Raw genomic sequence first — 27945 nt, forward strand, 5'->3', positions numbered from 1 at the left:
GTTCTGGCCCCGGGCGCCACGGTTGAAACTCACAACCATCTTAATAACTGTTGGATTTCCTGTCACAATCTCTTGAATCTGATCTACTTTCGACCTGTAAAACACAAGAAACAAGTTCAATTCAAACTAATCACGAATCTACCAACTTTCAGATCCTTCCTACTTAAAGACTCCATCTCCTTAAAAACAGAAGTAGCTGGAAAGAGGTGGGTACATGCTTTCTCTAGAAACTTTCCCGATTCTCATCTGAATACAGAACCTGCCTGCTGCTGCAAACTCTTATCATGGGAACATGATCGGGTCTCTTATTAGCTAAAGATGGGAAAGTTTCCTGTTTGGATCAGTTTTTTAACAATTCTATCTTAATACAGAATGTTTCTAAAATTACTGGCAAATAAAATGTCTTATTCTATCATCTCCCCAGAAACAGCAACACTTTATATTAGTGTTTATATCAGTTCATTAGCATATTAGTTTTATCTTGTGTATACATGATTAGTTTATATTGGGTGTAGTACACATAGCATGAAAAAGTGAAAGTGAAACTGTTAATGGCTCAGTCATGTCTAACTCTTGTGATCCCACGGTCTGTAGCCCAACAGGCTTCTCTGTCCATGGGATTTTCCAGGTAAGAATACTGGAGTGGGTTGCCATTCCTTTCTCCAGAGGATCTTCACGACCCAGGGATCAAACCCAGGTCTCCCACATTGCAGGCAGAATCTTTACCATCTGAGCCCCCAGGGAAGACCAATTAATTACATGTATACCACATATATATACACATATATGTGGTACACATGTAATTAATCAGTACTTTTAGTATAATTAGCTTGCATTAGTGTATAACATATATTGCTGTTGTGGTTTAATCCCTAAGTCGTGTCCGAGTCTTTGCAACCCTATCGATTGTAGCCCATCAGGCTCCTCCGTCCATGGGATTTCCCAGGCAAGAATACTGGAGCGGACTGCCATTTCCTTCTGCAGTTCTATCCTTGGATCAGAAAGATCCAAGGATAGAACCCACATCTCCTGCGTTGGGAGGTGGTTCTTTATAGCTGAGCCACCAGGGAAGTTCTATACTATATATTATTATGTTATATAAAAAACAGATGCTTCTTTAAAGTATTTCACACATATCACAGTGTGGAGAAAAGGCACAGACAGGCCTCAATCTCTAACTGGTAGCATCTGGCCTGAATCTCTAACTGGTAGCATCTGTGATGGAGTGGAAGGGTTCCCAGCCCTGCAGAAATCTGTCCCTACTTGATCTCCTCCTGCAGGGCTGTCTTGAAGAGCCGCAGGAGCAGGTACTCCTCACGCTGATTGGAGGCATAGTTGTAGAGAGTGAAGATCACAGAGTCCATGAACTTGGTGGACTTGTTCTGGGGCATCTGAAAGATCAGCTTCGCCAGGTAGGTGGGGTTGGTCTGAAACATAAACCAAGGGATAAGTGATTTCCATGTAACGTGAAGGCTGGCACAAATATTCAAGACTTTTCAGCTTGAAGGATCAGGATGTACCTGAATAATAAAAGAAAAATAAGACAAGCCCTTTGCTCACCCCTCAGTGGAAATCAGAAAGACTTCCACAGAGATCCATGCATAAGGTTTTCTTGAGAAAAAAGTTAACTAAATTTTACAGTACTGATTCCAGGAGCCACTCACCTGCAGTAAATAAAATAAGTGTTGATACGCTTCCAATTTCTCTCTCTTCTCCTTGCTCAAAGCCTTCAGACCTCCCTTCTGTTTATTTAGCATCATCATATCAGACAACTGTTCCTTATTTTTTTTGGTAAGTTTTTTACTGTGGGAAACCACATCCTGTAAACAAACAAATATATACATAAATCAAAACGCTTTCAAAGATGCAACTCTGGGCATTACGGACAGGTTTTTAGCACCTAAAAACTTTCATGAAGGTCTACTGCACTGGCAGATCCCATTACATATCTTAGAATCACTTCCATCTGCTGTTGCTGTTTTAGTCACTCAGTCGTGTTTGACTCTTTGTGACCCCATGGACTGCAGCCCACCAGGCTCCTCTGTCCATGGGATTCTCCAGGCAAGAATACTGGACTGGGTTGACACGCCCTCCTCCAGGGGATCTTCCCAACCCAGGAATCGAACTCCCATCTCCTGCTTGGCAGGCTGATTCTTTACCACTAAGACACCTGGTAAGCCCTTGGAATCACTACATTGAATCCTATTTTCAGTATCAATCAAATCTATTCCTACTCAAATCTACTTATAAAGAACCTAATCCTAAAAATGTCCATTGATTCAGGAAACCAGCTTCTAGGAGTCTACCTTACAAAGTCTTATATACAATAAAAGCTACATACACTGAAACATTAACTGCAGTATTATTCTGTAATAAAAAAGTTGAAAATGCCAAACAGTCTGGAAAAAGACGTGACTCAGACTACTTCCTGATCAACTATTACACTGCCATTAAAAAATTTGTGATGATATCATATAAAATGTATCTTATCCTCTATATTAAATAAAAATGTAGGATACAAAATGATTGTTAGAGCAGTAGAATTATGGGATGATTTTTATCTATGCTTTTCTATTTTTAAAAAATACTTATTTGGCTGCCCAGGTCTTAGCTGTGGCAAGCAGACTTGTAGTTGTGCCATGTGGGATCTACTTCCCTGACCCGGGATGGAACCCCGGCCCACTGCACTGCAAGCACAGTCTTAGCCACTGGATGGATAAGACTTCTCTGTGTAAAGCTATATGATCAAATAATTTCATTTCTTATATAACATAAAAGAAAACGTACAGCATTCACTGAGAAGAAAGCCAGCCCTGTAAGGCGTAAAGGGGGGAGGCAGACGTGTCAAGCAGGACAGTGCCCCAAGGCCCTGGCTGGCACTGGACCATACCTGCAATGTAATTTTATTTTTCACCAGCAGTCCGATTTTGATATCCATGAGATTGAGGTCATTCTCCAGCTGCTGGTTAGAACGGATAAGGGTAATAACCTCTTCCCGCATCTTCATAAGATCGAGCTCCTCCTGAAAATCCTGGTCACTTTGGTCGAGCAGGTGGACGAATTTCCGGACCACAATCATAGGCGGATCCTCGGCGTTGACTGACAGAGAGAAAGCATGCGTCAGATGAGGAATGGCATTCAGAAGAAGTTCTGTGTCTTGGAAAGCATCAACATTGTCTTATATTTTAAAAAGAAAACAAAAGCAGCTCTATTCACACGTAAGACATTCGTTTATTTTTGAGATGTGCAGAGACAACCACCAAGTGCAATCTTCCTGGTCATGCTATTGCTGTGTTGTTATGTGGAAGGCAGATACGGCAAGCAGCAAGACACCAAGCCCTGGGTTAGCAAAGGAGCTTCAGTCACAAGCAGCACCCTGCCCCCCAAGCCTTGCCTGCAGGACAAGAAAAGAGATCCGTGGAGAATACCCAGAACCCGATGGCTCTCAGCCACTGCCTCAACTCTTCTCTGCTGAGCCACAGTTACTCACTGAGAGTCTTGTAGTCATCACGAGCTTTGTTTGCCCGGATAAAAGCCTGGATTTTGATAATGTCATTTATCTAAGGGACACAAAAGAAGATATTTTTCAATTCATCTGTCCACTGCAAACACAGCAAAATCGATTCTATGGGTGCTTCTCTCCCAGGGGTACTCACATGATCTCGGAAATACTGCAGGCGTTCTCTATAGCGCTTTCTAGCTTGGTGCATCCTTGCCAGAGACTGGATCTGTGGAGAAGGAGAGGGGGTCCCAGAAATGAGAAGAGCCCTTCATCTCCACACATGTCACGCTTGCGTGCCATGCTGACGAGAAACCCCGCCCGGGATACATACCTTTATAACTTCATCTTTGTGGGAGCGCAGGTAAGCCAAGCGGTCTTGGTATGCCTTCTTCTGCTTGTATCCTCTCCACTGAGACTGAAATCCAAATGTTACAGAATACGTGTCATTTCCCAAGGGTCAGAGGAAGTTAAAAAAATCTCCCCCAAGACCAATTCGTGATACAGCTTTAAAAAGGACCACGCCCACCTGTGATAGGGGAAGGAGAGACTGGGCTGCACCTCCACCAGGAGAGCACCTGGCCAACTTCCACCTGTTGGAGGTGAGCACAGCGCTGGGCACTTTTCAAAGGGCATCCACACAGATGCTGACACTGGCTCCTCACAACCAATTGGTGAGGAAGGTAAGATAAACATTAGCATCCACATTTACAGAGGAGGACACAAACTCAGAGAAGAGGCTCGCAGCCACCTGACAGTGCTGGAGTCGTAACTCCTAACCCAGAATTCTTTCCGAGCTTCCCTATCACTGAAGCAAAATCAGAGTTGCTTCTCTCCATATTCAAATCTCACGTAAAGGAATAGTCTTAGGAGACGGTGAGGTGCCGAGAAGAACTGCCACTGAGCTGGACAACTGCCACTGAATACCATTAAGCACACGCTGATTATGTGGCAGTAGAGAAAGGGATGGTCAGAAGCCAAAATCCCACTCAGACAGTCGATCATAGACACTGACTGTTCATCACACCCAGACACTCGACTGTAGGCTCTGACTGTTCATCAAACCCAGACACTTGACTGTAGATTCTGACTGTCCATCACACCCAGACACTCGACTATAGGCTCTGACTATTCATCACACCCAGACACTTGACTGTAGGTGCTGACTATTCATCAGACTCAGACACTTGACTGTAGGTACTGACTGTTCACCACACTCAGACACTCAACTGTAGGTGCTGACTGTTCATTACACTCAGACACTCGACTACAGGTGATGACTGTTCATCACACTCAGACACTCGACTGTAGGTGCTGTTCACACTCAGACACTCAACTGCAGGTGCTGACTGTTCATCAGTCTTGCTCTGGAAGCCCCCTTGCCGTCTGCACATAGAAGGCTCTGAAATACCTGAATGCAGGTGATGGCCGGGATCTGTTTCTTCAGGAAATTCATCCTGGATCGGAACTCCTGTCGGACTAAGTACCCCCGGCAGCAAGCCTGAAGCTTGGTGATCAAGCCTTCGTTGGCCAGCCAAAGCTGTTCCCGGTTATACGCAGCCGTTACCCCAGAGATGGAACTCTGAAAACATATCAGTCATGTGAGAAGACATACACATACAGAGTTTTAACATGGTGTCATCTGCAGTGCACACACTAATGCTCACAGCTTGCCAAGGCTATAGTTGCGGTGCACAGGCTTAGTGACCTCATGGCATGTGGGATCTTCCTGGACCAGGGATCAAAACCATGCCTCCTGCATTGGCAAGTGGGTTCTTTACCACTGAGCCACTAGGGAAGTCCCTATACCTTTAGCCAAGAAACAGGAATGAAGACTTCAGGTCTATTTTTCAAGGCCAAGTTGCCCTCACATCCCCTGGTAAAGAGTAAAAAATGTGACCTTCTTTGACCTCATATCATTTCCTTTACTCACTCACCTACCTAATGCTGACCATCCCAGGAAATGTGCTTGCTGATCTGGGGTCATACTGACAAGAAGACAGAGAGACAGGTGCCACCAAGGCCTGGAGCACCTGGAACGCCACAGAGGAGGGCCCTGTGGGGGAGTGGACAGACTACAGACAGTCTGGAGAAGCAGTCTAGTATGTTTGGACTGTTACTACCAGCTCCGGAGAACCAGCAAACCTTCAAAGAGGAATAAAACCATCAGATGTGTTTTTAGAAAAGCAGCATGGTTAGTTGAGTAGCTGATAGATTAGCGTGAGCGGGTGAATTAGAATCCTGGTGGCATATGATCCAAGTGAGAGCAGCCCTGGATCACGCTGGGTGAGGGCAGGAGTGCTGAGAATGGTTACTGAGAACACCTGCAAACCCACCTGATAGCCATAGTCTCTTCTTATCTTTGATGTCAGAGCTATCTCCCCCGCCTCCGGGCCACAATGTGTACAGTTAAAAGACTACATGAGGACCTCCCTGGTAGTCCCATGGTTAGGATTCTGTGCTTCCACTGCAGGGGGATGGGTTTGGTCCCTGGTCAGGGAATTAAGATCCCACATGACATGCAGTGCAGCCAAAAAAAAAAAAAAAACCCAAATAAACAGAAACAAAAAGACTATATGACCTAGGGACAGTCCATGGGATGCAAGCAGAGCAGCTTGGTAAGATCTTTGGGAAGGAAAGCTCTTTAAGAGAGACAGACAGCTGGCAACAGGCCTGTCTGCTCTCCTCCCCGTCTTCCTACTGCCTGCCTGCCTTCCTTCTGGAGGACAAGGTGACCTTGAGAATGGCAGAGCAGGAAGACAGAGGACCTTGGGACAGACCTGATTGTGGAGCCACCACACCTTCCCTGGATGCTCAACTCCAGAATTACTGTATGTGAGGAAAAAAAAATACACCCTTATGTACTATTCCAGCCCTGATGTTCCTGTCAAACTGTGCTGAGGTGTCTGCTGGACTTCTAGACTGCAGACGCAAAGGCACACCTGGTGGTGAGGAGGTGGCAGGCAGCAAGTCTGAAGGACCAAGACTGAGCTTTGCAAGCACACAGGCGAAAGTTGGGGCTACCGGCTTGAATGAGATGACTGAGGGAGACTATAGAGGAAGAGAAGGGGGCTGATGGAACCCAGATATAACACAAGTGGAGTCAGAGGAAACGAAAGGAGAGGGAGGTTAAGAAGGGACACTCGGAAGTAGAACCAGAAGAGAAGAGCACTGTAGAAGCCGAAAGAGTCGAGGGTTTAAAGAAGCGAACACACTGAGAGGCCACCTATGATGAGAGCACAGCTCCTCGCTGAACTTGGCAATTAAAAGGCCACTGATGCATTCTAAAGCAGGAGGTTTACTAAAGTAAGAGCTGGATAGCCATGAGCTAAGACGTGAATGGTAATGGAAAATGAATTCATGAAGGACGGACAAACAAAGGCATTTAGTAAGAACAGAGTATGAACCTACAGGCAAGACTGAATCAGGAGAGCTCTAGAGGATTAAAATTTTTGTCTTTTTTTTTTTTCAAAGACAAGGGAGACATGATTATGTCTGTAGGTGGTATTTAAAACTGTATCCTTGAACCAGCAGCACCAGTATCACGTGGGAGCTGGTCAGAAATGTAGATTTCAGGCCTCATGTCAGACCCACAGAGTCAGTCTTCACGTCACTAGGATCCCCAGGTGATTCACACACACATGTTAAGTTCTGGAGAGCACTGATCTATGTTACACAGAAGAGGTGACTCTTGAGATGGGTGTGCCTGGACAGCCAGAATTTTGACAGATGTAGATGGCAGGGGAGGGACATCTCACAGCAGGGACTTTGTTTTGTTTATGATTATACCTCTAATGCGCAGAAGAATATCTGGTACATGTAGGAAGATAGGAGGTGTTCAGAAAGTGTCAAATGAATGAAGAAATTCTAAAAAGAATGAACAGCATCAGCAAAGACATAGGGGATGGTAAAGATGTGCTTTGAAAGCTGCGATAAAAAAATGCTAACTTTATGTGAAAGTGCAGGCTATATTCTAATAAGTAAAGTTTGGAGTTTGTAGACAGTCAGAAAAGAGATTAAATATGTAAATTGGGAAAGATTAAGAGTAGTTGTATTTAATGAGGTGTCAGAACAACTTTTCATTTTTCTTTTTTGCTGGACCATCCAAGTTTTCTTAAAAAAAAAAAAAAGCACACAATTTATCTGATCTAATTCTATAATCCAGATATTCTACTAATTTAGATCTGAGGGACTCGTACTAGAAAAAAATTATTCCAAATTAGTTATATAGCCTTAATTTTATTTTTTTTAATTTATTATTTATTTTTAAACCCTTTTTATTTTATATTGGACTATAGCCAATTAACAATGTTGTGACAGTTTCAGGTGAACGGCAAAGTGACTCAGCCATACATATACATGTATCCATTCTCCCCAAACTCCCCTCCCATCCAGGCTGCCACATCACATTGAGCAGAGTTCCCTGTGCTGTACAGCAGGATCTTTCCTGTAGCCTTACTTTTAGTCTAGGGCTTCTGACCACACACCCTTGTTCTTCCTAAGTAGTATAACCTCTAACCTCTAAACTACAGGTACTGTCTCTCAGTTTCTTCTTTTGTGAAGAAATGTGACCTACCTGGATCTCCTCCCGAGAAAGTTGCATGGAATTCTGCACAAAGTCTGAGGGCTCGTCCCATCCTCCCTCCTGGGTCTCCAGATTGTGGTAATAATGATATCCACCTTTCACCCAGTGCTTCACCCACTTGCTGTTGTTATCTCCTGACATGAAATAAAGGAAAGATCAGAGCAACTCAGAGCCACACTCCCCACAGCCACATGTCTAATCCTATAGGATCACTCTGATCAGGCTGAACAACCTAAATGGAGACCGTTCCCAAAACCTGCCCCTCGGGTCTGTGAGGGTAAACAGGGGTCCTAAGTGCCTCTTAAATTATGGCTCTGTAATGTCTCATTTAGCTCATTCATGTCCACACTATAAAAAGAAAACCCCTATGAAGTCCACGTGGGCAAACTGACCTCGTCTACCTCTGTTCCTTTCAAAGCCTACACTGGAGTAAGACCATGTGCGTCAGAAAACTATTCTCATAAAAGACTTGCAACCATTCAGTCTCTCTAGTTGATTTTCAAAAAAAAAAAAGGGAGGGAGGCATAAAATGGGATAAAATATCTTATCTTTATTCCCCCCTTTCTGCAGATGAACTACTTTTAAGTATCTTATAAGCTTAGGTAATCAGAACTATATCCTATGAAAGAAACATTTTCAGAAAATTGACCTTGTTAACATTAGCCATACTCAAGGGGAAAAAAGAGTTACTTTTAAACACGAGAATATTATCTCCTTGTGCAGTAAGCCCCGTACTGTATACAGTGCCTTTCCCTATAGCTTGGCCCTTTCCTCTTCCTCTGTTCCATGACATTTCTAAGCTCTTACTTACTGACACAGACTGATTTACCCATAACTCACCTGCTGCCAGTTTTTTCTTCTTGGCTTCAGCAAGGTCACTCTGGTAAGTTTCACCACATTCGGGGATGACGCCATACAAGCCGACGTCCGGGGAACGAAGGGCGCTGAGTGTTTTGCCAACATCGCCTTTCTCCACTGCTTCATTGATGGCAAAGATTCCTAAGGCAACTACCCCAGGAGAGAACTGTTACTGAAATAGTTTAGAAAGCATCTAGATTTGCATACTAGCATACTGTTCCACCTACAACTATTCTTTTTTTTTTTAATTTTGGCCATACCACCGGGCCAGTGGGATAGTTCCCCGTTCAGGGATAGAGCCTGGGCCTCCACGGTGAAAGCGCCAAATCCTAACCACTAGGCAATCAGAGAATCCCCAGCCCTTTATCTTGGTCAAGCTGAGTACTGAGCTATGGAACACCTTGCCACTCCCCACTTAATCAGAACAGAAATAAAACAAACCGATACATACATCTCTGTGCTTCTTGGGTGTCTTTGTTGGACTGCCAGATTCCACCTTGAATTTCATCCAACCATAACACAGCTGACTCATCCTGGGTTTCCTATAAACCATTAAGAGCAAAACAGTATTAGAGGCATGAAATCAGGGTACATGCCATGATGGTGGCTTCTGACACTCAATGAGAAACGGAGGAAGAGGTTTCAAATATACAAGACATGTGGAATAATCAACTGGAAGAAGCCAGCATCAAAAACTGGTAAAAGGGTTACACGAGAAATACCTCAAATGTAAGCGATGGACATAGGAAGAGAAATTCCAGTCATTCAGGAGGATGAGAGCAGCTAGAAGGGGCAAAAGGTCCAAACTGGGAAGAGACCCAGGGACTTAAACACTGACAAGGACCACGGCATGCATATGAATACGCAGTACATTTTTTAAAAAAGCCTTCTTTGCCAGCAATATTCAGAGGGAGTAAATATTCTCTACGTATTTTTTGGGCTTCCCTGGTGGCTCAGTGGTAAAGAATCCTCCTGCCGATTCAGGAAACACAGGTTCGATCCCTGATCCAAGAATATCCCCTGGAGAAGGAAATGGCACCCCACTCCAGTATTCTTGCCTAGGAAATCCCATGGACAGAGAAGCCTGGTGGGCTACAGTCCATGTGGTTGCAAAGAGTCAGACATGACTTACCAACTAAACAACAACAATACATTCTCTACGACCACTATTTTTAAGACTATCAAGACTATTGCAAAGCTAGGAATCACTATGGGGAATTTAAGCTTATCATCAGCTTATATTCTAAAACTTGGAAGTTAAATCAGTTGTTGCAAACTTAGAGACACATCTTCACACAGAAACATAATAAATGGTGATTAGTTTACTCATTGTGGCCAACAAGAGTTTCTCCAGCCCACAGTGTAGTTTGAGTTGAATACTAGGGACAAGGGTGAGACAGAAATGGAGTCTTTTTCTCCTTTTAGGCAAGGCACCTCGGGTTTCAAAGTGACCAGGCTGGGAGAGTTGTGTTTGAGACAACCTTGGCAGACCTACCAAGAGTAACTACTCCTGAGGCTTGAGCTAACAGCAGCTGGGATAAATAGTAGCTCAAAAAATCCTTTTAGACTGCTTGATATAAATATAGTTTGCCAAAGCACCAAGGAGACGGTTGGGGTCAGTTACTTTAACTGTGTTGTCAGATGAAGCAGGGTCTTGGCTTTGGGAAAAAATGGGAAGTTTCACTGTCTTCAGCACGCCCAGTAGTTGAAGAAACTACAAAATCTTAGAGGAGGCTTGGCTTTCCTCCTGTGTTATTGGGGAGAGACACAATATTTCACTCAGCCAAGCCAAGAAGTCACAAATCCCCACAAAGTGCCTTGGTGACAGGGTGAGGCCAAAGGAAGCCACCTGAAATCCAAAGTAAAGATTTCGCTCAAATGCAAAGTTTTAGAAAGAAAGACCACTTTAAATTATGTTAAGTGCTGGGCTTACAATCATAGGCATTGTCCCAATGTAAGAAGCTCACAGTCTCAGTAAAGGAAAAGAGGACTCCAATAAACAGAACACAAGAGCAAGTTGCCTAACAGCTGCAGAACTCAGCCGTTCTCTACCACTGGTCAGTTTCTGTTACTCAAAATAGAAAATGGCCACACACAACTCTCAAGAGTCCTGTGAATAAATACTGGCAATGCTAAGTAATAGTTTCAATATGAGATAATATACTGAGTCAGTGACAACTTATACTGAGAAGTCATGAGCTAGACTGCTGAAGGTATAGTCTCTGAGAGAAGTGGCGTAAACATCCTTGCACCCTAAAAATGGGTGCTTCCACAGAATCAGGTCATTTAGAGGTTCACTTATAGGCTAATCATACATGAGCTATCTCTGCACAGAATCTCCTGTAAGCAAAGCTGGGAGGTTTGGCTCAGCCTTCCTTGCATCTGGAGAAAGGTGCAGCTTATCAAGAATTCTGACCATCCAGGGGATTTCCCTGCTGGTCTAGGGGCTAAGATTCCATGCTCCCAATGCAGGGGGCCTAGGTTCAATCAGCTCCTGGTCAGGGAACTACATCTCACATGCTGCAACTAAGATCAAAGACGAAGATCGAAGGTCCCCTGTGCCGCAGCAAAGACCTGGTGCAGCTGAATAAATAAATAAGTATTAAGAAAAAGAAATTCTGACCATCCAGAGTTCTGTCATCTTTGTCCCATGCAGACTAAAGCAGGAGGAATAAAACAAGCATTTTCATACATACACACATTTCATACATTCCTAAGAAACAAGTGACAGAGCTGTGGTGTGAAAGGAAAAAAAAAAGACTGGATCCGTGTCTCAGGTGGGTCAGGGGGAAATGAGATTGAAACATCCTTTGACTGAAGGAGGCAAGACAGATGACATACACCATCATCCCAGTGTAAGGCAAGAAGAGGACCTCACTGCTCCAATTAGATCAAATCAGATGACAAAACTCAACATCCTCCTGTGAGAGTTTGCCCTAAGGATTAACTCAAACCACTCTAGAGAGTTAAAAACCTGATGAGATATTGTGGAGGATATTAAGATGAAACAGATTTAATGTGAAAACGCCATATAAAATATACCGAAATAACATCCCCTGACATCTCTGACTACACTGTGAAGCACACTGCATTTTAGAAGAGGTAAAGAGCCAGGGATCAGAAATAAGAATCCAAGGAGTGGGCGGTGATTGGAGGTAAAAGAGGTGGAGAAGCCACAAGATACAGGGAAAGGAAAGGGAAGACAGACAAAAGAAAGAACAGTTACCATACGTATGTATATATATGGAAAGCACAGACATTTGCAAAGGGTACTGTGAAAGTCTCTTTCCATGGAATTCTCCAGGCAAAAATACTGGAGAGGGTAGAGTCCCTTCTCCAGGGGATCTTTCCAACTCAGGGATTGAACCCAGGTCTCCCACATTGCAGGTGAATTCTTTACTGTCTGAGCCTCCAGGGAAGCCCAAGATTACTGGAGTGGGTAGCCTATCCCTTCTCCAGCAGATCTTCCTGATCCGGATTCTTCACCAGATGAGCTACCAGGGAAGCCCACAAAGGGCACTTCTCACCCCTTAAAACCTCCTTAAAAGTCTCTCTTGTTTTATGTGGCATGGATGCATGTGTCATGATTTCTAAAATATTCATAAATGTGTAGACACATAGATGTGTAATATAAATGTAATATCTTAGCACTCATCACGTACATTAACCATGCTATATATACATATAGATATACATTAAAGTATCATACATACCATATACACATGAAACACACATACATGAATCTATAAAACATTCATTAACACAATTGCTGACCAATCAAAATGGAGCCTTGATGGTTTAGGTATCGATCTTCTAGTTGCTCACAGTAAATGCTCAGGGAAAGAGCTAGAACTGGGGGTGCCACACACTTGGGAGGTTTGGGACAGGAGCAGTGTACCAAACAAAAGTATCCAATATTCCAACAACTGGTCCAGCCGTGTCAGTGCACACCTGCTGGTTTTCAGCTACACGCATGTATGCATGCCTGTGTACACACAGACTGTGGGGTGGGTGAGGAGAAGACTTAAACATTATTCATATTTACAATTATGAGTTCCTTGAGAACCCCTAATGACACTGAGGCAGGGCCCTGTGGGGTTCCTGGGCACAAGGTCTTTCTGTCTCCCATTTCTTTGATTACAGGAAACAGCTTTCATTCAGCCTCTGTGACCTTCCCTGAGTTTGGTATTCTGCCCACAAGCATGTAGACCCCAGACTAATTGGATCTAAAGGTTGATGACGCTGACTCTTCCTTACCTCGCTACCCATCCATCAGTCTATAAAACTTCTTACTGTCTTCCCCAAGTGGGGACATGTAGCTTTTCAAGGCAGGAGTTTGCTGTGTCCCACTTTGCCCGGCCAAGTAATAAAGCTAGTCTTTTCTACTTCACTCAAAACTCTATCTCTGAGATTTGATTTGGCACTGCTGTACACAGAAGCTGAGCTTTAGGCGTCACTAATACCATGCCTTGGCATTCGAACAATACTAACCCAATGACCAGTAATCTACTTTTAGCAAGTATTCCCAAGGCACTAAATTTAAATGAAGAGAGAAGTGACTTGGTGAAAACAGTGGAGGCAGGACCTCCGAATATCCCTTCTACATAAAAGCAACAAAAACACTGGCAAAAATCATCAGAATTAACTTTTTTAAAACTCCAGAAATTAACCAAAGGCTTCCAGCAGTCAGAGAGAGTTTATCAAGAACAGGTGACTCTCTGTAAGAGAGTGAGGTTTGTGGCGCTTTAAATGGCTTTATTCCCTTTTTGTGCTCTGCCCACCCACTTGGCTCCCACCCTGTACACACCTTCCTCCTTCAGATCTATCTATTCCCAGAGAACTGGCATTAGTTGACACATTAGGGAGTTCCCTGGAAGACCACAGCTAGGTTCTCTTTATTTGACCTGACTCAGAGCGTGCCCAGTGCAAACAGCCTTTCTGGAGTATCCATCTAAAACAGTAAGAGGTAGTAACTGCTTCACATCAGAGATGTCTGAGGCAGTGGATAAACACTTAGGCAAAAATAGGCTAACAGAAGAGCTTAAAAGCACGGACTTCCCCAACGGTCCAGTGGTTAAGACTCCATGCTCTCACTGCCAAGGGAGAGTTCAATTCCTGGAGTTCAATCCCTGATCGGGGAACTAAGATCCCACAAGCTTCAGTGCACAGAAAAAAAAAAAACTCCAAAGGAAAAGCTAGAGAATGAGATGTCCAGGGACAGCTTTGAAAAGCTCTGACAAATTCCTGGGATGGGGATCTAGACGATGACAGTGCATGTGTAGGCTTTGCACATGCTCAAAAAAGACCTGATAAGACTGTAAGCTCTGACACTGGCTGACCCTGAGGCTCTGGGCAAGCATGAAGTGAAGGTTAAAGGAAAATTGTGAACTGCCTAGCTGAGTGCTGAAGGCAGGCCCCAACACACAAAGCCCCTCAGCAAAGGCTGGAAGCGTTGCTGGTTCTAGCCATTCAAGGGAATTTCTGTCTAATCGTTAGCTGACCACTAGCTAGCCAAGCAGAGACTTCGGTGGACACGCATGACAAAGAATACAGACTTGAAAGGACTGAAAAGCACTAGGCAAACAGCAACAGAAATGAACTGGCAATAAAGCCCAAGGAGGGGTAGGATCTGATTTCCAAACCTTCTCTATTATATTATTAAAATGTCTAACTTTCAGCCAAAAATTACAAGATATGTAAAAAAACAAGACAGCACAGTCCAGAGAGAAAAAAAAATAAAGCAGACAGCATAGTAGACAAAAACCTAAGTCAGCAATCTAAAGTATGTTCCAATAACGCAAGGAAATGAGAACGATGCCTCACCAAATAGAGAATATCACAAACACATGCACACACACATAAATATATTAAAGAAACAGATTAAATTATGGAGTTGAAAAATACAATGACTGAAATATTTACTAGAGGGATTCAGCAGATTTGAGTAAAGGGAAGATATATGCATAATGGAATTCCCTAAAGGCAAAGTGAAGGAAAAAGAGGCATTTTACTTGAAGAAAATCTGAACAGATCTATACCAAATATAGAGATAAAAATCAGTTTAAAAAAAAAATCAAAACATATCCTACAAAAATAAAACCAAACCAAAAATTCAGGACCATATGACTTCACTGGTGAATTCTACCAAATGTTTAAAGAACTAACACTGATCCTTTACAAACTTTTCTAAAACATAAAAGAGGATGGAACACTACTCAATTCATTCTATGAGGCCTTTATTACTCTGATACCAAAACCAGACACAGAGATAATACAAGAAAAACAGACCAAATTTAAATCAAGCTCTTTCACTTGCTAAATTGGGAACTCAGATGGCTATTTTTAAAACTACTCCCAAGAGGAACTTAAAAGCTGAGCTGAAGCTTAAAAAAAAGACAATTATATCTAAACTACAGTGTACCCAACTGAGCCTGGCAGTGTAAGTAAATTTTCCTCTAATTCTCCCTATTCCTCTGCCTTTGATGGACTCTGGAAAGTTATTCCACAGCAAAAGGAAATGCTTCAAATTCTAGTCACATCCTCTAAAAGTTTAACTCCCACGACCCAAACAAAAGGAGCAGTGAGGCCCATCACATGATGAGAGCAGGTACAACTTATATCCTCAGTCTTCTTTCCTTTTTTAGACATGGACCCGACTTAGTTCATTCTTTCAAAGTCCACTCCTTCTGGACTAATAAGGCAGCAAAAGACAACATGACCACCACTTGCCTGTGCAGAATCATAGCAGCCAGGCCCCACACTAGAGATTCTGAATTACAGAAACAGAGTTAAAGCTCAGGAATCTGTATTTTAAAAATGACCTTTCAAGGTTTCTAGTGATCAGTCGAGTTTGGGAAGCTCTGATCCAACCAAACTGGTGTCACAGACAGACCTCCATTTATGGCTTCCTATGGCCAACTGTTTCTCACCAGAGTAACTAAAACCAGCTAATGTCTCTGTCTCAATTTCCTGGCTACAAAATTTCCTGGGAGTTGTGATTCAACCCACAGCACAGGATCAACTGACATGCATAATAATGACCCTCTTAAAAGGAACCTGGTACTTGCTACATGTATACATTTAGGACACTTTAATATCAAGTACTCTCATGACAAGAGAATCAAAGATATATCCACATTATATTATGGGGCTTCCCTGGTGGGTCAGTGGTTGAGAATCTGCCTGCCAATGCAGGGACACCAGTTCAATTCCTGGTCTGGGAAGATCCTACATGCCAAGGGGCACCAAAAGCCTATGTGCCACAACTACTGAAGCCCACACACCCTAAAGCCCACACTCCACAAGAAGAGAAACTACTGCAATAAAAAGGCCTCACACTGCAACTAGAGTAGCCCCCACTCTCTACAACTAGAGAAAGCCTATGCACAACAACAAAGACCAATGCAGCCTAAATAAACACATAAATTTTTAAAATAAAATCTAGGCACTGGACTAATACCACAGTTGATTTCTGCCTCTTAAAAAAAAATTTTATCTACAACTCCTACCCCACAGCCCAAACTTACAGAACCCACAAGGGTGTCAGTGTACAAAAGCTCCAATTATACAAAAGCCCTGGTCTGTTTCACTACTTCTCACTTTCCAGAAAGAATCTGATCTCCTGAATAAAGAAATTCTTTTAGCTCTTCTGCCTGCTGGAAGAACCTCATGGCAGGGATCTTCAGAGTTGCAGGTCTCGGCACAACTGTTGAGGAGGTCCTTATTCAACTGTTGTTGGAAGAATTTAAAAGGAGATGAACCACAATTCAGACAAACAGGTGGTCATTACACTTTAATCACAGAACAAACAACTGAGGGCCTACTAAACACATGGCGACTTCCTACTCATCAAGAGGACTAAAACAGGTGTAAATCTCATCCATCTCCTCAACAAACTGGCTAAGAGGCAAAACAAACTTTCTAAAACTGTCTGTGTGACAGTTACTTTGGAAAACATATTCATATCAGCATTATCCCTAATAGCCACAAAGTGGAAACATGCTCATCAGCTCATGAATAGATAAATAAAATGTGGTGCAGCCATACAACGGAATATTGTTCAACAATAAAAAGAAAACACTAATGTATGCTACAGTTTGGATAAACCAAGGTAAGTGAAGGAAGCCAGTCACAAAGGACCACAGCTTGTACTGATGATTCCATTTATACGAAATGTCCAGAACTGACAAATCCACAGACAGAAAGTAGACGGATGGGTACCTAGAGCTGAAGAGATGGCAGGGAAACCACTTGGTACTGATGGGTACCAAGTTTCTTTCTTTTTTAAAACAATACTTGTTTATTTATTTGGCTTTGCTGGGTCTTATTTGCGGCATACAGGATCTTTTAGTCACAGCATGTGGGACCTAGTTCCCTGAACAGGGATTGAACCTGGACCCCCTGCACTGGGAGTTTACAGTTTCAGTCACTGGACCACCAGGGAAGTCCCCTAGGTTTCTTTCTGGGGTGATGAAAATGCTGCAAAATTGATTTTGGTTATGCTGTAAAACTGATTGTCTATGAACAACGAAAAACCACTGGACTGTACATTTTAAAGCAGTGAGCTATACGGCATGTGAACTGTATCTCAATAAAGCCATTATTAAAAAAAAAAAACTTTATGGCATTATTTACTAAAGCCTAACATATGTATTCCCTATGACCCACAAATTCCACTGCTAAATGTATACCTGACGGAAATGCATATACACATTCACCAAAAGACATGCACTAGAATATTCACAGGAGTACTGATTGCAATAGCAAGTGAGAAACAACCAAAAATTCACCAATAACAGAATGTGTAACCACAAAACCGAACAGCACACAACAGTAAGAGTGAACCAACCACTGCTACATGCAACCACATGGATGAATTTCACTAACATTATGTGGGGCAAAAGAGGCCAGACACAATAGTAAATAATGTATGATCTCGTTTAAATGTAGTTCAAAACCAGACAAAAATCAACTGTGGTGTTAGAAATCAGGACGCTGGTTACCAGCACATTGCAGGGAATGAATGAGGATGTAAGGGAGTATAAGGGGGTTTCTCTTAATGCTTTTATAATCTGAGCACCAGTTACATAGGTATGCTCACTTGAACATTTATACAACTGTATACTTAAATAACTGACACATTTTCCTGGATCTTATGTTTCAACAGAGAATTATGTAAAGAGACATAGAGATGTGTCTACAACCATAACAACAAACACCAACAAACAAACCAAATGTGTAAAATAGCACAAGCTCTGGAAGGCAGAGTCTATGACCCTTACACTGTGTGCTCCACTGCTCTGAATCTAAGGGTGCCCAAGGACAAGTCATTGCGTGAATGCCCCTCCCTCTGTCTCAGTTCTAGGATGGATGGCCTTCTCTGAACAGAAAGGAACAACTCAGGGCCACTCACCTGGGCCTTCTCTCTCTTTGCTCTGATCAATGTGTCCTGATAATGCTGGGCCACTTCTGAGAGGACCCCCTCGAGTTTAGCTGCAGGAATCTGCAAGGCCTGCAGGGTCTTCTGGGCATCACCTTCATCCAGGGCTTCGTTAATCAAACCAATGGCTAAAATCCCTACACAGAGATGGACAGAAGGTTATTTTTTTAAATTAGGAAACTGTATAAATAAATCAGTCTTTAAACAAGCTAAGTGACCATCAATCCTCTACCCAAGTGCTACCATGAGTTAAACTACAATTTGCCATCCAAAATGTTAAGCAGCATTTAAATTTTTTCTTTTAAATGTACTGGGCTTTTTTCATCTAAGTAAACTCCCTTATATATATTTTCCTATTGAAATCTTAAGTCTTTCTGTTTTATTTTTAATTGGTCTAACTGAAGAGTGATGAGGACATGATAAAACTAGCTTTACAAGATAGCTTTCAAGTATACTCCAATGTGTGATCAAAGCTATCCTTGACTCACAAAAAGTCTAGGGTTCAAGGGAATCTCTTTTTTTTAAACTTTTTACTTTGGATTAGGGTATAGCTGATTAACAATGCTATGACAGTTTCAGGTGAACAGCGAAGAGACTCTGTCATACATATACACGTGTCCATTCTTCCCCAAACTCCCCTCTAATCCAGGCTGCCCCATAACACTGAGCAGAGTTCCCTGTGCTATACATAGGTCGTTGTTGGTTATCCTTTTTAAATATAGCAGTCTGCACATGTCAATCCCAAACTGAAGCATTCAAGGGAATCTTAAAAATCACCTAGTTCAACATTTTTATAGAAAAAAATAAAAGGATGAGGTTTAGGTATCTCTTTAAGATCACACAGCAAACAAGTGGCAGATGGAAAATCAAAGCTCAGGGCCTCCTTCTCCAAGGCAAGGCTCTTCCCACTACATCACTGATTATTTCTCACAGGAAACACTACATAAAACTAGGAGTGTTCACTCCTTAAGTATTTCAGCCAGCTGGACTACTCTTTTTTAATTTTTATTTTTTGGCACACCACATGGCATGCGGGACCTTCGTTCCCCAACCAGGAATTGAATCCACACCCCCAACAGTGGAAGTGCATAGTCTTAACCACTGGACCACCAGAGAAGTCCCTGCACTGCTTCTGTAATGACTCCACTGTATAATAAAAAATTTGGCTGGTCTTTGTCTCTGGTTTCTGGAAAGTGAAAGTTGCTCAGTAGTGTCTTGACTCCATGCGACCCCCTGGGCTGTGGCCCAGCAGGCTCCTCTGTCCATGGGATTTTCCTAGCAAGAATACTGGAGTGGGAAGCCATTCCCTTCTCTGGGGGATCTTTCTGACCCGGACCAAACCCGGGTCTCCTGCACTGCAGGCAGATTCTTTACCATATTTCCCAAGTGATAGGAGTATCTTTGTTGTTCATGGTAGGCTCCTAGGATCACACCTGAGTTGATGCCAAACAGGTGACTCCTGTTGGGCCCCTAGAAACTTCTGGGGTAGGGGCTGGTCATGCTGGAAAAACCAACCATATGATCAGAAGGTTGGGGTTTTGAGTCTGACGATCTCAGAACATCAGCTTGGCTATTCCAGACACAAAAAGCAAATTGGAAATTGAATTCAATTACTTGGCCACTACTTTGCCAAGTAATTCAATCAATCAGAAGTAATGAAGCCCCAGTAAAGCCTCTGGATAGCGAAAGCTCAGGTGACCTTCCCGGGCTAGGACACACATCGATGGGCTGGAAAGGGCAACAAATCCTGAGGACACAGAAGCTTTGAATTTGGGGCCCTTCCAGACATCACCCCATTGGTTTCTTTTGGCTGGTCCTGATTTGTACTCTACATAAAACTCTTTTTGTACTCTTGTACAATAAAAGTCAATTTGTACTCTTTACAATACTTTGGCCACCTGAAGCAACAAGCTGACTCATTAGAAAAAACCATGATGCTGGCAAAGATTGAAGTCAAGAGGAAAAGGGGACGACAGAGGACAAGATGGCTGGACGGCATCACTGACTCAATGGACATGAGTTTGAGCAAGCTCCAGGAGATGGTGAAGGACAGGGAAGCCCAGCTGCTGCAGTCCATGAGGCTGCAGAGTCGGACACGACTCAGTGACTGGACAACAGCAATGATATAACTATAATCACAAGTACAGTGCCTTCCTGAGTTTAGTAAGTCAGTCTAGTCAATTACTGAAACTGAGCGGGTGGAGGGGACCCCTGAATATATTTTCCAAAGTGCGGTGACCTGGGAACACCAGGTTCAAAGCTGGTGTCTGAAGTGAGAGACCTCTTAGGGAGGACAATTTGTGCAATATGATCTAGCTCCAGGCACTGTCAGAACCTGTTATAACAGCATTTAAAAGTAACAGATCAAAAAATAAATAAATAAATAAATAAAAGTAACATCACATTCAATTCACCTCCTGAAAAAGCTTAGTTCTCTTTACACACCTCCAATTATAGCAGTAGCCTGGTGTTTTTAAAACAATAGACAACCATAGCTTTTTGAGATAGTTAAATGGACAGGCTTTTTTGTTTTTTTTCAGTTCCCAGAAATCCCCTGGGGTGGTGTCCCCAGGAGGGTGGGATCACACATGCATGGCTGTGGCATGATCGGGGAGTAGAAGCAGCTCACTCACGCTCATGCTCCTCCTGCACCACCCGGTTCACATGGTCCACAGAAGCCTGGATGTCATTCCACGTAATGAATTCATTGTTCTCTGCACGGGCCTGAGCTTTCAGCTTCATCAGCTCATCCAGATACCTGCCCCATTCCCCCGACAAAAGAGAGAAGTGCAACCTTAGAAAAGGGACCTGCAGGGTTATTTCTGTGGACGGGAATAAGAAGATGTGGGGGCACAGGATCCAAGAGATGGCTGAGGAACCCCAACAGTTTGATGTATTCTAAAGGTCAGCTTTGGGACTCAGGCGTTACCCTGAACAAAGGGTAAAAATACAAAGATACCACTAATTCTTATTATCTATATGAAAAATATTTATATTACTTGTTCTAAATTTCAGGTAAGACTAACTCTGATATCAGAGGCAGCAGCTCAGACAACCCCTCTGAGGATCAGAAAACAAAGTCAAGCACCAGCTAATAAACGTAGAAGGAATGACAGGTCAACAAATCACCATTCAGCAACTCTCACCGGAAATCTGGGTTTACACAAGAATTATCAGTTGGGGTTAAAAACATTAGACGAATGGTTAATGGGAAACTGGACATTGTGATGGTATAAAAGGTACAAAAAAAAAGATTATGTTCTGGAGATAAGGGAGAAAAATAAATACACAATGAAGGGACTGGCAGACTGCCTAATCCAAGGATCAACCTCAGTATCTCTGATGGTGGGGACAAGCCGGTATTACGTGCCTCTTAATATGAGAAAATATGAAATACACATCACCAAAAATACTTCACTGAATCCTGACAAGCCTTTAGACCTGATTTCCAATTTACAGGAATAAAACAAATATTAGGAAGCAACCAAAACTGAAAATGGGACATTTTAGAGGACAGCTGGCTCCAACTCTTTAACAAGTCAGCACTATAAAGAAAGGGACGATGCTAGATTAAAAAATATCAAAGTCGGGGGGTGTGAGGTGGAAGAAGGTTCAAGAGGAAGGAGACATGTGTATACTTATGGCTGATTCATGTTAACATATGCCAAAAACCAACATAATAAAGCAATTATCCTTTAATTAAAGATAAATAAATTTTTAAAATAAAATAAATAAAAGATACCAAAGGGACACAATATGGATTGCATCCTGGTTTGAACAACCAGCTGAAAAGAACAAACAGTTTGGGAACAAGAGAAGAAGTATGAAAACAGACTGGGTTTAGAAAATATTCAAGAAGTATTATTGACTTGACAAGGTATAAGGATGTTATTTTGACTACACGACAAATACCCTCATTGCTTTAAATAAGCATATTTATAATAAATTTAGGAGTGGAATGCTATAGTATCTGTAATTTACTACAAATCCTTCAGCATAATAAAATGAATTGAAATACGGGGGGCAGGGGTGGGGCGGGGGAACCAAAAGACGATTACAAGGAAGTCAGGATTCCTGCAGAGAAAATAAGATGTTGGCTCAGAGAAGACAGAGGTTAGGGTCAGGGGCACCCACCTCTGGCAGTTTTCCTCCTCGATGTTTGTAAGGCCTGTCACTGAACTGCTCAGCTGTTTCCACACTGTGTTCATGTCTCCAGATTCTAGTGCCCTGTTGATTAGGGCCACCGATGACAGCATCTCCACCGCAACAGAGAGCTCAGGGTGGGTGAGGCTATGCTGTAGAGAAAGGGAGAGGTGGGGAAAGAGTAAGGAAGGACATCTTGGAAGACCCAGGGAGGTCAGACATTTAATAAAACTACAAGGAGTCTAAGATTCTGGTTAAAAAAAAAGGTTCTGCCTAACTACACCCAGAAGTGGGTATTAAATTCATGTCCACTCTGGTTTTGCTCACAAACAGCACGGGTTTGGTGAGCTCACCTCGGGACTCTGCTGCTGCAGGGTGGCCAGCTCCTTCTGATAAAGATCGGCGGCAAACGGGTACACCTGTGGCAGCTGGGCTTCGGGGTTCATCAGTTCCAGGACAGTCTTCTCAGCCACGCCCTTCTGGATTGCGGCATTGATTGCTGCCACTGCCGCCAACCCTGGGTAGAGAACTCGAGGTGAGAAAAGCCACTGGCTCCCAGAGCCCCAAAGGGGCGCAGACGCCAGTTTTCACAGGAGAAAATCATATTCTGCAGCTAAACTATTAGTTGTGACGTTTGAAGTGGAACTTCCACCTTCAGACAGTGGTCTTCTCAGTCTGAGGATGAACTCAATGGTACATGAGCCGCATCTCAGTAAATCTGTTTTCTTTCCTCTTCTCTTCTCCTCACCCGTTTTCTTTCCGCTCCAACTCCTCCTGCCTGCCACCACTACACTCTACCTAAAACATCCCTCCCCTACAACAAGGAGAGCCTGGCAAAGTTGTTGTTGTCGTCGTCGTTCAGACACTAAGTTGTTTCTGACTCTTTGCAGCCCTATGGACCGAAGCCCACCAGGCTCCTCTGTCCACGGGATTCTCTAGCCAAGAATGCTGGAGTGTGTTGCTATTTCTTCCTCCAGGAGATCTTCCTGACCCAGGGATCAAATCCACATCTCCTACATTGACAGGCAGATTCTTTACCACCGAGCCACCAGGGAAGTCCTAACCAACCACGTAAGCACGTGCTTAGAGCCAAAGCGAGCCTACACGGACTCTGGTTCTACTTTTAAAACTGGAGGACTCCTACTGCCACCAAAGGTACCTGGTAGTTGACTGTGGCTAATAGGCTTGGGGTGGGTTGAGGAGTGACAGAATCTACTCCTAGGCCCCTCCATGACACAAAGGCACTCTCCTCCCCTACTCAGTACCTCAGGGGACACACAGCTGAGGGGACTCTTACTTCTCTGATATTCCTGGGCGGCAGTGTTTGCAGCATCCACTCCAGACTGTAGCTCCTCCTTCTGCAGGGGCTCAGCCTGACCACCCTGAGAAAAGCAGAGAACATTCAGGTAAAGATGACGCTTGCCTGCATGTCCAGACCTCACAGTTTTCACATCCCAACAAGTTATTAGGGACACTGAGCCACAGACCTAAGAGACAGCTTCAGGCTACAAGCAGCTGAAGCAGCAGCCCAAACTGGAGTCAAAAACCCTTGTCAAATCTGGGGAAGAATGACTTTCCAGATACCAGCACACCTAAAAGAATATTTTGTAAAGAGCATCGAAATGTTCAAAGATAAAATCTTTATAGAAGCATCAGCACATTAATGCTGCTTTCTTTGGCCAATAATGAGAATTTATAAAATGTATACTAGTCCTTATTTAGCAAAAAAAAAAGCCCCTTATATTTGTTCTAAAAAATAAAAACCCATAGAGTACAATCCCACACAGTCTACTCTTACTGCAATATTAAATGCTTTCCCGGTATTAGCCGGAGGAAACTCATGAGATATGGTTTTTTTTTTAAAGTGGGAATTCCTGAAGAATATAAAATTTCAGGTTCTCCCCAATGGCTTCTGTTGTTGTTCAGTCACTGAGTTGTATCCGACTCTTTTGCAACACCATGGACTATAGCCCACCAAGCTCCTCTGTCCATGGGATTTCCCAGGCAAGAATATTGGAGTGGGTTGCCATTTCCTTCTCCAGGGGATCTTTCCAACCCAGGGACTGAACCTGCATCTCCTGAATTGGCAGGTGGATAGTTTACCACTGAGCCACCTGGGAAGCCCTCTGCCCAGCAGTTTCAAGTTGTGGATTTAATGGACTTCAAGTGAAGGGGTGGTGAGATTCAGAGGGTGGGCGAAGCTATTTAAGAGGGGATTTACAACTCTACAAGGAAAAGAGAGCTGAAGACAATGTGTACTTTACCTGAGGATATTAAACAGCTTAATTCACATGCAGGAGGAACAGTTATATTAGCAGGGTGGGGGGTGGGGAGGAAGGCCCCACAGATATCTTTACACATCAGCATGAGATTGAAATAGATGGAAGTCAAGCCTTACAGGTGCCACTCAAGATGCTGTTACCTGTCTCTTCTGCTGTCTGTCACTCAGGAGCTGTTTGAGGTACCAGTCACTATTCTGCTGCTGCAGCCCTCGCAGGCCCAGTGCAGGTGACTGCAAGATCTTGAACAAGGCTGGTGCAGATCCCTGCTCCAAAGCCAGGTCTATATTTGTTAATGCAGCAAGCACTGAGGAGGGAAAAAAAGGCAAACGCTTAAGACAAAACTATGTTAACATCACAGCCGGGAATTTTTTTCCTTCCCAAAAACCAGTCTCAGTTCAGAATGGGGAAATATAATTAGTTGGCCTTTCCTGTGGAGCATCACAGAAGCATTAGGCTTTGAGGGTAGAAGAGAACCTTAAAGTCTCCAAGTTCAGAGGTTCCCAGGGTGTTTAGAATTAACGGATTCCTAGACCACACCCCAGGCCTACTTACAAACTTCTAGATGTAGAAGCTCGGCACCAATAAGGGCAGCAATTTAAGAGGCACCAATAATACATGCCTGCATTCCGCTAAAATGCCAAGTCTTTATCCAGACTAAACTACTACACAGGAGAAAGTATCTCCCACTGCAATTTACTACATCTCTAGATGATTCTGTTTAAAAAAAAAAAATTGTTAAAGCTTACACACTAGAGTTGATACTTGAGTACCTTCAACCCCTCTTCCCTGTGACTGTCTACTCCCGACTAAAGAGCCTTAGTTCCTTCAAATATCTCTTATTCAGCATCATTCTGAATCCATCATCCTGGCATCTCCAGAAGGTACTCTGCCCCTAAACAGTGCCGAGACATCGAGGCTTGTCTGACCATGTGGAGCAGAAGGGGCTCTCCACGCTGCCTCAACATTCTCTACTTCTAGTCACAGAACCTGACATCACACAAGGTCATTATCACATTATCGACAATAAAAATGCAGATTTCCTTTCATCTGAAAGCGATAATAAAGGTATGTTCCTCCTAAGATTCCTCATGAGATTAAATGGAATCATACACGTGAAAGTACTTTGCATATTATAAAATAAATAAGGTATTAAGTTGAAAGTCAAAATAATACATTTTCTGATTTCAGAAATGACAGCCCCTGGAAAACTATAATTATTATTTTCAGCTTCCCTATTTTTAGAAGAAAAAATAGGGTTCTCCTTCCTGTGCCCCACCCAGGAAAGAACATCTAATCTTATCACCAAAGTAGCAAAACAAATCAATAATAAAATACTAAAAATCAAAATATTGGGGGCATAGCAGTAGTTATCAGTTTAAACTGTTTCATTTGTAAAAAAACAACAACAACAATAACAACAAAAAAGAAAATTAATGTAAGGTGTCATAAAGAAAACAGTCCAAGAAAAAACAAAGTCTCAAACCAGAACTGATAAATAATACCAAGAGGTAAAAGGACGAAAGGCTAGATTCCTAAGGCTGTTCCCTTCTTCCCAACCTTCTCCCCTACAATTTGGCTCACTGGTCACCAGACAGAGGAGGTGAGCAGCTCTCTGAATCACGGCTGCAGGTCTATGTGGCCGCTAGCCAACTAACCAAGCATTTTCCTACAAGGACCATGCTGTAAACACACTCAGGCACAAAACAAACAGGTTGTCTCCATCTTCAGGGAGCTTCTGTAGTAGCGGGGGACTGAAAATAAAAGCAACACAGGCTGGTAACAACCAGGCTTCCTCTCTGTAACACAGAGTCTCAGATGATCCATCTGCAAAGGCATCTAGTCATTTATGCTTTTACTGGAAATGTGAACTTACTATGTACATAAACACGTAAATATTTAAGTGGATATTTACTAATACTTATACTATAAAGTTTAGAACAGGGGTTCCCAACCTCCAGGATCTAATGCCTGTGATCTGAGGTGGAGCTGATGTAACAACAACAGAAATAGAGCGCACAAGAAACGTAAAGCGCTCGACTCCTCCTGAAGCCACTCCCCACCCCCACCCCCATCACCCTGGTTCGTGCAAAAATTCCCTTCCATAAAACTGGTCCTTGGTGCCAGAAAGGTTGGGGACCACTGGTCCGGAACATTATTCACATACTTTCTCCCACTATGCTTTAATTATCTAATTTTCCTTATCTTACTTAACAAAAAAACAAGAACTCTTTCTCATTTTTAACTATTTGGCCTGCAGCTTTCTTCTGGGGCAGCATAATGGCTTCACTGCTCGTTCTCAAACCCTAGGGAAAGAATCTTATCTATAATTACGTTAAGATAATTCTTGGGACCTAAAGTCCCTCTGTCTTCCAACTTTCCCTTGTCTCTGACTTTCCCTACTATTAGGAAAAGATTGTCCCTCTGTTGAGAATTCTGCCTTATCCTCACCTCCTTATCTACGCTAAGAACCCCAGTGAAGGGTCATGTACAAACCTTGAGGAAAAGTCATCATTCTTGTCTTTACTCTATGACTATATTTCACACGTCTCTGGTTGCCTTGAAATTACTCATTGAATTGTTCTAGCCAAGTTGCCCTGAAATTATGCATTTGCCTACCTTCCTCACTGAAACATATCTGAGGGAATTTTTACTATTTTGCTCCTTTGACCACGTAAGAACAATATGCACGGAACACTTTCAAAATACACGCATACGTTTCTTTCCTTATGAGTTTATAACAAACTCTAACAATCAGCCAGGTGTAGCAATAAAGGCCCCAAACAACATAGTAGAGAAAAGTCCCTTAGTAAATAAAAAGAGTATTTTATGCAGTGTATGCAGCAGGAAATGTGCTGGACTTTCTTCTACAGAGAGAACTAAGTGCAAGAACATTCTGGTTTATACTTGCTAGCTAAAGCAGTATTCATACAGATAGAGCACAACCAATCACCCATAAGTAAAGGGAACTACAGCTCTATTCAGAAAGCTATTATCCTAAATGAACCAGAACGGAACAGAACACACAGACTCCTGGTCAGTCTACCATAAGGAGTTGGTAAAATCTATAAATTCTCACCAGTTATTCAGAGCATTAGTACAAGTGAGAAATTGGGATCTCCAAAGAATAGAGAGGACCCTG

The 27945-nt window shown here is 42.9% G+C and overlaps 1 protein-coding gene across 1 annotated transcript in view; it reads right to left on the reverse strand.

Moving 5' to 3' along the window:
* The window catches only part of IQGAP1 (IQ motif containing GTPase activating protein 1), a 105641-nt gene that overhangs the window by 22746 nt on the left and 54950 nt on the right, over positions 1 to 27945 (reverse strand). Inside the window, exons 9-25 of the mRNA XM_010841070.1 lie at positions 24947 to 25110; positions 23822 to 23906; positions 22878 to 23041; positions 22516 to 22676; positions 21015 to 21139; positions 18355 to 18518; positions 9394 to 9484; positions 8925 to 9092; positions 8076 to 8218; positions 4911 to 5081; positions 3834 to 3917; positions 3657 to 3728; positions 3491 to 3560; positions 2891 to 3099; positions 1665 to 1820; positions 1264 to 1427; positions 1 to 94 (exon numbers count right to left, since the gene is read on the reverse strand). Of these exons, the coding sequence (XP_010839372.1) occupies positions 1 to 94; positions 1264 to 1427; positions 1665 to 1820; positions 2891 to 3099; positions 3491 to 3560; positions 3657 to 3728; positions 3834 to 3917; positions 4911 to 5081; positions 8076 to 8218; positions 8925 to 9092; positions 9394 to 9484; positions 18355 to 18518; positions 21015 to 21139; positions 22516 to 22676; positions 22878 to 23041; positions 23822 to 23906; positions 24947 to 25110 (2285 nt within the window). The remainder of the gene's footprint in view (positions 95 to 1263; positions 1428 to 1664; positions 1821 to 2890; positions 3100 to 3490; positions 3561 to 3656; positions 3729 to 3833; positions 3918 to 4910; positions 5082 to 8075; positions 8219 to 8924; positions 9093 to 9393; positions 9485 to 18354; positions 18519 to 21014; positions 21140 to 22515; positions 22677 to 22877; positions 23042 to 23821; positions 23907 to 24946; positions 25111 to 27945) is intronic.

The sequence above is a fragment of the Bison bison genome, unplaced genomic scaffold (genome assembly GCF_000754665.1).
Source record: "Bison bison bison isolate TAMUID 2011002044 unplaced genomic scaffold, Bison_UMD1.0 scf7180017864155, whole genome shotgun sequence".
NCBI lineage: Eukaryota > Metazoa > Chordata > Mammalia > Artiodactyla > Bovidae > Bison > Bison bison.